The 11230-nt window shown below is 45.6% G+C and overlaps 1 protein-coding gene across 1 annotated transcript; it reads right to left on the bottom strand.

Moving 5' to 3' along the window:
* Window positions 1–1009: 1009 nt before the first annotated feature.
* LOC123102082 (ubiquitin carboxyl-terminal hydrolase 8) lies at window positions 1010–8684 on the bottom strand. Its single transcript, XM_044523366.1, has 13 exons — window positions 8391–8684; window positions 8054–8293; window positions 6638–6773; window positions 6417–6476; window positions 6245–6337; window positions 5057–5368; window positions 4828–4968; window positions 3911–4081; window positions 3133–3390; window positions 2893–3038; window positions 2162–2719; window positions 1741–2014; window positions 1010–1626 (listed from the first exon to the last, which is right to left on the bottom strand). The coding sequence occupies exons 1-13, from the start codon at window positions 8498–8500 to the stop codon at window positions 1417–1419; spliced, it is 2709 nt and encodes a 902-aa protein (XP_044379301.1). The 5' UTR covers window positions 8501–8684; the 3' UTR covers window positions 1010–1416.
* Window positions 8685–11230: the final 2546 nt, after the last annotated feature.

Consider the following 11230-nt stretch of genomic DNA (forward strand, 5'->3'; position numbering starts at 1 on the left):
TTTTAAGATGAATAACTCAAAAAAGGGGGACTATGAAACGTGATTGTCTTTGTGTGCTTCTTTCATTTGATATGACTTATTTTAAATTTGCCAAACTAATTTTTCATTCGTTCCAGTGATTTCAGGAGGATGAGAACTTGCAGCTGAAGCTATGAAGTTTATTTTCGGCATCACTCTACTTACAATATGTAAAGTGGTTTCTTAATTTTGTCCAACTGGTATGTCTTGCACTCTTCTAGTTTTAGTGTAACAACTAATCAGCTATATGTTATAATTGATATCATGTTTCTATTTGCTATGTATCTTTGAGTGATATGGTCCGAGACTAGAAATTACAATTAATCCATTCATCCCAAATCCTCGCATTGAGTCAACGAGTGAACCCAATGGCTAAATTTTCTGGCTCCGTCCCTGCCAGAGCATAATCTGGTGTGTATGGCTTCAGTTGAGAGACATGGAATATCGAGTGTATGCGGTACCGTGGACTGGGTATAGGGCTGAAGCTTGAGCAGAACAGAGTCTTCTCCCTCAAATGATGGCTGTGTACGATTTCTGTCAGCCTTCCGTTTGAACCTGTTCTGAGAGCATGCCAACTGCCCCGGAGCCAACCATTGTGAGTCGCCCAGTCCAATTCAGTGCGAGCACCGACCTCCCTTCGGCCATCCTGAGAGCAAGATGTTGGCCACGCTTGCCGTCAAACCGACGGCCGAGGCAACTTTGGACGCCATGGCCACCATGAGCGTGCTGCCAAGGTGCGGTCGCTTGCGAAGGAGTTCGGGACGATTGAGTTCCGCAGCTGCAAGTTCAATGGACTTAGCAATGAGACTGGATAGCTCGGTGACCAATCTAAAGATCCTCGGCGCTGATGCCTCCCAGGAACAGGCCGGGTGCACGTTATTGAGGCAAACATAACCGCCAACATTCGTACGTGCGTGCGCTCTGGCACAAACAGAACTGCCAACATTTACTAGCGAGTCCCAACAAGGACGACAAAAAGAACCCATGTATATAAATTCTTTGTCGAGCCAAATATTAGCAGCAGGAGTTCACAGTGCATGATCAGAAACAACCAAGGGAACAACAGCGGTATATATATGATAAATTATCTACCCCCATTTCTCCACCCCAAGAAAATCATGGGTTTCAAACGCACCCGGTAACCAAAATACAAGCCAACAGCCAGCCTGCATTCCTGTCTATATCTGCAGTTATCAGCTTCTCCTCCGCCTTCAAGTCAGGGTGTTGGAAAGAATCACCGCCGCGGCTTCCCTTCCATGTCGGTTCCTTTACATTGCAGCCGCACAACAAAATGTCAGTTGATGCCGCTGCAATCATTTGTCCTCACTGGATCTTTCTTGGCAGCACCAATTGTCCCCCCAGGCCCCAATTAACCAATCAGCTATACAATGTCCAGGCTCACAAGTCATCACCCACCGCCGCTACTCCTGATGTTGTACAATCAGTAGACTCTTCTATTGTTGTTGTTTCTGTATCTACTAAGCTAGTATCACCATGTACCCGCCTATAAAAAAGAACATAAGCTGCCGACGTCTTTATGCTATCCTCGTTCTCAAGACCTGAGACACAACGGTCGTCAAAATCATACCACTTCTTTTTCCCATCATTCTGCAACAGAAGTTACCTCGTGTGAGAAGCTGACTAAGCACATGCAGTGTTTGCTTAACGGGCTAAGCACATGCAGAGAATAACAAACAAGTCAGCGGGGAAAAGAACACTTACATAAACATATGCAGTGTAGTGACCTCCTCCCATGCTCCCATAGTGGTTACTGACAGCATACAGTTGATAGTGGTTGGACATCTGCCCGCTTCTGTCGCGGATATAACTCGACAAGTCAAGATCATGAATCGGGAAGTCCACATATGTATCCAGCTTGTTTTTTGTGTAGCGACTGTATGAAAATCTTTTTAGGTGTATTATGAGGATCTCCGGTAACCTCCAAAGGTCTAGTTTCTTACTAGCTTGTCGGTGTTCTTTACAACCTGGGCAATACCTGTGAAAAGAAAATGAAATAAACATGAATACTTGTGCATGCTTCTATGTTTTTCCTCCAGCAGTTTTTCTACTTCTTTGGGGAAGTAACTCAAAGCAAGAGATTATAAAACAGTGATACATGACAATATCGATGAAAAATAATTACCACATGTCCTCTGGGCCCAATGGTTCCTCCTTTATAAATGCTTCAAGACATGCATACAGGGAACAGGTTTCCTGTGGTCTCCTTGTAAACAGCACGATCTTGTAAACCTCAGGAAGCGAATCCAAAGAATCAAGGTTATATTGCTTGAGACCATTATCCTGCCAACTCACAGACACAATCAAACGCTTCTGCAAATTGGAAAGTGTAATAGTTTGATCCATTTCTATCTTCATGCGCTGGTTCGGGAACCTTTCAGTATTCAAGAAAAATAGCATGCCACCTTCAGTCGTCATGTCATCCTCACCAGCATTAGTGTTCATGCTGGAGCACTCTGCAGCATCGGAGCTCATATCGATGTCTGAAGTTTCATTCACAGGGCTGCTTTTGCCAGTTATTTGATCAGCATCCAAAACATCATCTTTTGGTTCTCGGAATGGAGTCAGAGCTTTTAGGAGAAGATTGTAGATAGTACGCCCATCAATTGTGTCGGGGAGATTTGATACAAGAGGAGTGCCAAAATTCTTCCAAGACTTCCTACCAAAACTAGAGATGGAGGACCTGTACATAAAAGGGAGATTTTGTCGTAAGAAGGCTCTATCTGTACTTCTTAAGCAGATAAAACAAAAGAAAACAGACGATGAAGGCGTTGATATCCAACTTTTCTTTTCTTTCAGAAAAACTGAGATCTAACTTTGGCAGCACAACATAACAGACAAGGCGATTATACTTACTCCATACGTTCGCTTTTGAACACCACTACAGCTGCACCTTCACTGTCTTTCGGAAGTCGATATGCAACCAATTTATCTCCATCTCTGATCAAGGAGATATCATCAGAGGGATCCTCCAAGTAGCGGATGAGAGAACTATTGTAAACCTACATGTAAATATCATAAAAATATAGTAAGGAAGCATGCAGGGGATATGTAGTAGCTTTTGGCACAAGAATGATATGCGGGAATGAATAATACCTCAGCAACCAGGAGGCGCTCGTCGTCTCTAAGCGAACAAGCATTGCTTAACGCATTGATGAGTGTCTTAAAGTCTCCAGATTTTGGTATACTCACAGTGTAAGGAGATGGCCCAATAGAGCCGTCAGTACTAAAGACTGTTACGGTCATTGTTCTCATTGTCGTTGAAGGCAGGGGCAAAGATAAATACATAAACGGGTCAAACGTTATGGAAACTTTCTTGCAAAGTGGGCAAACTAGCGTAGACTTGTATTGGCCCTGTCAATGAAGCACCAAAGATGGTCAAAAGTTTGACAAAGCATACAAGTTAAAGGAGCCAGAATAAAAATCGACCATTACCCACATTCATTCCACCCAAAAATAGTGTGTATGGATATACCAGTTTGATCACGAATTACATAGGTTTGAAAAGGGATTCTACTTGCTCTTTCATTCGATATATGTATCCACAAGAATAACGTATAAAGATGCATTGCCTTCCGTATGGGCAATAGGCAGTCCAACGGAATTGCCTGGGCACTGGTATCACAGCTGTTTAGGTGTTGATGATTTGACTTGCTGATACCCAGCCCCTCACTGACACCCCTAATGGATATTAAAAGGACTAGGAAATGGCTTCCGTAAGTATGGGAGGAATCTAACAGCAGATAACCAGTAATTTCTTAATTCATCCACAGGAAATAGAAGATAATTCAGTTAAGAGTAGTGGCTACTTTAAATGAGATATGAGATGGCATATCTTACAAAAATCAAGAAAATGCATGCGCATAAAACTAACCTGGCATGTATCAACTATAATGGAATCATTTCGAGCTAAATGGTTGCCCCAGTACTCATCGGCGACCTCTTCATCAGGACGACCATCTGAATCCTTTGCTTCAGCATAGGGTTTACATTTGACACGATTCAAATCTTCATGTAGTCCATCCAATAAGAAAGCAAGAAGCTCCTACAAATAGCACAGGAAAGTCATCTGTAAACCAATCTATTGGCACTCACAAAACATTCCAGGTAAATACTAAACACTATGTGAGTTTGCTAAAATACTACTACATGACTCGGAAGTGTGAAAATAATACAAAGGAAATAATCAACACCCTCAAGAAATATAAGCAATTAAACAGGGCTAGTTTGGTTGCTGCCCTGGGCTGCATGCCTGGGCAGGAGTGTTGTCTGACCCAGGCCTAGGACTTCGAGTTTTCTAGCCTGGTGAGGCAGCCTGGACTAGCACCTGTCTCGAAACAGGGCCTGGGCCTGGTAGGCAGTATACACATAACTGACGCATCAGCCCACAACCCACCTGCAAATGGATTGATTAGCGCCAGGCAGCCGCTGGCCACGGTCCAGGCAACTAGAATCTGACGCCTGACAGGCTAACTACTGGCCTGAGCTATGCAGGCCAGGCTAGCTCTATTATTTTTAAGGGTTCCAACCAAAACAAATAGCAGGCAGAACCCAGGGAGGCTCCAGGCCAGGCACCACATAGCGTGGATGCAAACCAAACTAGACCACAAACTCACAGGATTCTGGCATTGTAAATTATCGACAGGATTAACACAGTAGCAAGTAACATGACTCGTAAATTTAGGCTAATTGATTCTGAACGTGAAAATGGAAGTAGGATTAAGTGTCTTAACACATTGCCAACCATGCTAAAAACATCTGTGTCTTTCAGAAAACAAGAAATTTACTAACCTGTGAATCATGTTGGTTAAAGCCACTGAATTGGGGGGCAAAGCGTGCAAGTTTTGCCTTAAACTGGCGAGGAGAAAATGAGGTTCCGTCAATAGCCCACAACTTCCTCACCAGATCTCCAAATGAATAAGCAAGCTCCCCCTATTTAAGAAACATTGTCTAGATGAGCAACGGAATAAAAATTAAGAATAAATGAACTGTGTTTATGGTAAAAGAAATTTCAACATGCCTTCATTCCTAGTGGGTTCTGGGTGTTTATTTCCTTCTGGTAATCTCCAAGAAAATAGTCAACCAGCTTTGAAGTATGAGCCAAACACTGGACTGCACTGTTCATGAAACATGTGTTTCCAAGATTGTCTAATCCTATTAAACCAGAGCCAACTTGCTTACAGATTCCACCTGATGAATCCAGATCCATGTCCATGATGCCACCATTGCTCAAAGCTGAGCTACCCATGGTCAATGCTAACTCATCTTTTCTCCCAGCAGCACCATTAGCCGGAGGTTCTGATATATCATAGAATTGTATTTCCAGAGGCATCTGAAGATGTGATCAAAATCATATAAGCACAATATACTACAGAAGTATTCCATTACTCATCTAAAGATATGAATAAAAGGCCATTGAAGATCTTATTTCAGAACTTAACCGCTGTTAGATTTAGTATCAAATACTCCCTCCGTCTCAAAATGTAAGACATATTTTGACACTGTCAAGAACGTCTTACATTTTGAGACAGAGGGAGTAACTAGGAAGGACAACCTGGTGTATACTTCGTTTAGTCAAGCCAGGCGCGTCTGGATTAACCTAGCAGAAGCCAACTCATCTATTTTGAGGAAGCTGGCTCAATCCAGATCGGTCATCATCTTTGATATTATGGAGGGAGGGGGGTACCAGTACCAATATATACAATGCTAAACATGCTTATAACTTGCCAGATATAAGTAGAACTTCAGGCATTAGCCCAATTTAGTTGCAAATAAACAGGCTAGCACTCCAGCATTGAGGCGAGGTTAGATTTCAAAAGCTCGGAGAAGATGCGGGCTATAAATACTTCCAATTTCAACCCGCTTAAAAGCAACTGCAACTATTAGTTACTTACTACCCATGTGCACATGAAAATTTAAGTGACCAAAGTATAAAATTTTCATTAGGACAGTGAATATTTACTCAAGAAACCAGCAATATAGCGTTACAGTGCTCCGCATTCAAATAAAATTACGATGTTGCAGGAGGAAATAACAGTTATGGGGATTAATTTGGCTAATTAGTAGTAATGCAGTAGAAAAGCCTTAAGAAGTGGCTAGGAGATAAAAGACTATGATCAACACAACTGTACAATTAATTTATAGCAATCTTATGCAAGAAATTAAGCATAGGCAATAGAATGGCAAATTTGATCGAGAAGATAATGACCTCCTGGTCAGAAGACCGAGGATCTTGGGGCATACGGTTCCATTCATTCATCAATATGAAGGTTGTTCGCCCAGAGAAATCCCATATGTGAACCTAAATATAAATAGACATGTGATCAAAAAGAAAGAAACACAAAACTTTACACATTCAAGTGAAAATAATCAGAAATTACCGGCTCAGACTCCGAAGCCAGAATCTTGTTTGCTCTTTTAAAGTTCTCGGCTGAGTTGTCCTGATATGTTAAAAGTAGAAGTTAGAACAACACCGTTTTCTTATGAACTGAGGTGAAATTCATGCATGAAAACATATAGATCCTTTACAAAACCAACACTGCCGAGAAACCTTCCTTCAAAACAAGGAGGGGAAGCAGATAGTGTGCAAAATAACACATACCTTTCTACTGATCTTCACCGTTAGTGCATTTGTACCTCGAGTGACCGAAACTCTAAGCATTATAGGATAAATGTTTACGGATGCCTCTTCAGTAAGCAATGAACTTTTGCCATTAGACTTGAGAGAATCGGAATGCCTAGGTGAGAAAATCAAGAAATCAATTAAGTTATGAGACAGATAATATAAACAATCAGGGCAAACCAAAAATTGGAGCATAGCTAAACCAGCCAGCTATGCATATATTACACAATTGGTAGGCCTAATTTTTAGGTGCATCATTGCATTCAAATATTACATCTATGTAATCTCACTTCCCATCCATCCACCAGCTCAAGGAATAAATGCAACAGGCTAAATGTAATACCAGATCTCTTGGTCTGAACTTGCTGCATGGTGTAATGAATTTCCCTCAGAATAGTTTAAAGTGGGTTACATCCAAGCTTCATCTAAAGACTCAAGAAAAATTGGGTTTGTAACTTTGTACTATTATGACTCGTACAACACAAAAGCATAAAGTGAACCAATAAATATCCACTTGTTGCCATCGGCTATGGTAGACAAACGAGAGATGAAACGACAAACCATATAGTAGACTAGACCATCATATTCTTTCTTTCTCCTACAAAACTATTCTAGACATGCTGGAGACAGAGCATCAACAGTAGTAGCCTCCGCGGAGCCAGTATGAAAAAAAAAATTCAATTATAACCTTCATGGAAAATTGACGCCAAAGAACTCTCGGGCTTGGTTGCACATTGCTTTAATAAGAAGGAATACTATGTACAAAGTAATACGTATATAATTAGTAATAATCCATCACTGACCGTTAGTAAGCGTGTCACTAATAAACCTTTCATGTAACGCAAATAAGTCCAACTGCACACTTTATAGCATGCTTATACAAAGTTAATATTCCGTACAGATATAAGGAGGATAACAAACTAGTGTGTGCACAAGACGACACAACAATATCAACGAAATAATCCATCCGCCTAGGCGCATTCATTCTACCAGCAGGCAGCTCAGTGGCGCGCATGCAAGCGAGCAACGGACAGTTACCCTATATAGCCCACCTGAGACTACCGGTGCTATTTTAGAAACATAGGGCACAAGGCTTGGTTCTCTAACTCCCTTTAGCCCCAACGGCAAGGGTGATTCCAATCTAGAATCTAGAACATACCTATTGACCAAACCACATGTATTAATCGACAGGGCAATGCATATGATACCTAAAGCTTCACTGGGCGCCAACCATCAGATTTGGTCCAATACTAATACCATGCATCATCGCGTACGTAATAACCCGCGCACGCACGGCATAGAATCTAGGCATTACAAATGCATCTATCTATTCATCCAATCCATGATCCGTTCCCGTCCCAACGAGCAAGTAGAGGCAGAGGCTTTTGTGCTCACCAGGTGCGTGCCTTCCCGAAGAGGTCGGCCGCGACGAGCGCGTAGCTCCTGGCCCCGGCCTTGGCGGAGGCTTCGGGCTGGAGGAGGTCGTCGGCGCGGCGGAGGGTGAAGGCGGCGTTGTCGCTCATGAGCAGGCTGAGCACCCCGCGGAACCCGTAGGAGGGGGCTCCCGACGGCGCCGCCGCGTAGGGAATCCCGTGCGCGTCGATCTCGGCGCCCTCCTGCGCCTCCCTCCACCACCTGCATTGCTCGGGCAGCGATGCCGTCAGAGATGCCATCCGCAGACCCGCCGGCATCGGATCGGAGGGCTAGGGTTAGGGTTTGCTGGAGCGCTTACCGGTGCTGGACGAGGAAGACGCGGTCGTCGTCATCGGCGGGCGCGGCGGAGGCGGGGCCGGGGCCGGAGGTGGACGCGGCGTCGCTGGCGGCGAGCGGGGAGGAGGGCATTGGGGTGGGATCCGAGGGAATTCGGCGGCGAGCGGGCGAGCGGCGGATTTGGAGACGCGGCGGGGAGGAGATCGATTTGGATTTGGATTTGGATTGAATCGAAGCGGAAGGCGAGGAGGGGGTGGAGAAGACGATGCCCTGAAGGAGAAGGCTGCTATTTACGCGGAGGACGATGAGTCACTTGACCAGAGATCGAATCGGACCGCGCCGCGGCCACAGCGAGTAGTAGCGCTTTCTAGAGCCGGGCCCACCCGTCAGCCTCGCCTGCTGTCTCTCTTACCGGTTTTTCTTTTTTTTTTCTTGCAAAAGTCTTTCTTACAAATTTTGCTATGTACTCCATATATCTTGGTAATTTTCTCCGAAAAGGAATATGGTTGTCTAGGGCCGGGGAGGGGACGGCAGAGGAGGAAGAGCATTGTCCGGCAGTAATGGCACTCGACATAGCTTAGATGTCGTATCGACGAGCTGCCCACCTCTTCGCAAGGAAAATCGATACGTATCTTGCAGGCTAGATTCTTGCTTCTCCACGTGATGTAGTGTGTCGTTTTGCTTTTATTATCTTATAGTACATTAGCTGCGCTCGAGGGACTTTCATGTCTCGACAAAAAAGGAGCAACCTTCATTAATGCCTTCTCGACGAAAACCCACAGTTTTTGCGTGTCATCTGCGGTGTCTCTGTGCCTGGTACACAAAGAATATGTCACTGTCGCACGACACCCACACCACCACGGGCTGTCGTGGCGTAGCATGCTTCCACGAGACGTCGGTGCATGCTCATCCACTCGCCACACCATACGTCATGACACATGCTGAGTCGAACGTTAGCAGTGGCGGGCGGGCACGCCTAAAATGGAAATGAGCGCTAGGGTCATGAATTTAGAAACACGGAACCGTGGAAGAGCTAAACTACCGAATTTTAGCTCCATATTTTCCATGTGTCAACAAAATGAGCGGTGTTTATATGGAATCAACCTATGAGAAGATTAGGCACGTCTACCTTTTTATCATTGTGAAACATAGAAGTTGGACACGATTTTTGGGCAAAAGTCTTTCTTGCCATTTCTTGTGGGGTGGGGGGGGAGGGGGGCAAGAGTCTTTCTTACCAAATTTGCTATGTATATCTCAGAAATTTTTTCTCCAAAAAGGAATATGCTTGCCAAGGGCTGAGGTGGCCAGGGCAGAGGAGGAAGAGCACCCCCTGGCAGCAATGGCACTCGACACGCTTAGATGTCGTCTCGATGAGCCGGACACCTTTTTGCTTCTCCAAGCGGTGTAGTGCGTCGTTTTGCTTTTACTATCTTATAGTATGTTAGCTGCGCTTAGGGACTTTCATGTCTCGATAAAAAAGAGCAACCTTTATTGGTGCTTTCTCGACCAAAAAAAACAACTTTTGCGTGCCATCCGTGGTGTACCCTGTGCCTGGCACGCAAAAACGGTGTCACTGTCGCACGACCACCCGCGCCACCGCGGGCTGTCGCGGTGTAGCATACAACCACGAGATGTTGGCGCGTGCCTACCCACCCGTCGCAACCATCAGTTGTGACACATGGACGATTCAAACTGCGGCGGTGGTGATGACATCTGAAATGGGAATGAGCGTTGGGGCTGATGAGAACTTATAATCATGGAACCGCAGAAGATCTAGATTACCAACCTTTAGCTCCATATTTTTCATGTGCCCAAAAGAATGGGTAGTGTGTACGTGGAAGCAACCCATGAGAAAATTAGGCGTGGCTATTTTTTCTTCCCCTGTGTGGAACTAAAGGAGTTGGACACGATCAGGGATGAGTCAACTATTTTCTCCTTGTGAAATTCGAGTCAAGTAACGAACGTGTTCACTGAGCACACGCTCAGGCGTAGCGGTGCATCGGCCGTGAGATCTCAGGTGCACTTCCGGGCTGGACAGGGCGATAGCAACGAGGTTTTGTGCGCTGGGATCATACCGGATGCCATTTCCAGTCCATGTGCAGTGCAGCGGGCGCACGGCATCCGCGGGGGATATTCCTCCCAGCTTCGGGATCACTGCTACGCTGCGCCCGCAGAGCCGAATCTATCTACCAACGCGAGGAAGAGGACAGCAGCGGGGGTTGGCTTGCGGGCCGGGGATGCCGCCGTGGCGTGGCGTGATTGGGCGGGTGATGCCGCCAGTGCGGAAGACGTGGCGTCGCGTACACGAACTGTCGAACATCGGTCAATCCCGTGCGTTGCGTGTGCGAGTTTTTATCTGCGCGCGGAGAAGGTGGATGCGCCACGTGGCGACAACTGGTTGGGCGAGAGGTGTCACTCTTCACGCGATCGGGGGAAGGCGAGAGGAGGCGTGCGTAGCGTACGCGTACGCGTACGCGGGGTCTCGTGCGCGAGTGTGTCTGTACGTGCGTGCGTATATGCATGCGTCTTCTTCCGGCAGAAATCACATATCTGACCTCAGGCAGAAATCAAATCACAAACTGACCTGGTCACGAAAAAATTTCACTCTGCTGACCCTTTGGTGTGGCGCCCGACAGCCGGGCGCCGCACCCTACTGTGCAGCGTCCTTCCCTTAGGCGTCGCACATCATGCCAGCATGGCAGCCCTGGTCCAGTTGCGGCCCCACACGCACCTGTGCAGCGCCTAAGGGCATGTACAATGGTTCTATCTTAGCAATGACACGTAGGATAAACGATGAGGTGGAGGAGAGAGAAATCATAAGAAAAGGCTTGTCTTCTCTTATTTAAGAGAAGACAAGAGATG

Source organism: Triticum aestivum, chromosome 5A (genome assembly GCF_018294505.1).
Source record: "Triticum aestivum cultivar Chinese Spring chromosome 5A, IWGSC CS RefSeq v2.1, whole genome shotgun sequence".
NCBI lineage: Eukaryota > Viridiplantae > Streptophyta > Magnoliopsida > Poales > Poaceae > Triticum > Triticum aestivum.

Bases quoted from the DNA above. Each gene is read 5' to 3' on its own strand.
- LOC123102082 (XM_044523366.1), bottom strand. From the start codon at position 8,500: ATGCCCTCCTCCCCGCTCGCCGCCAGCGACGCCGCGTCCACCTCCGGC. The intron at 8,294-8,390 runs GTAAGCGCTCCA...CGAGCAATGCAG, and splicing joins GTCTTCCTCGTCCAGCACCG to GTGGTGGAGGGAGGCGCAGG. The intron at 1,627-1,740 runs GTAAGTGTTCTT...CTTCTGTTGCAG, and splicing joins ACTACACTGCATATGTTTAT to AATGATGGGAAAAAGAAGTG.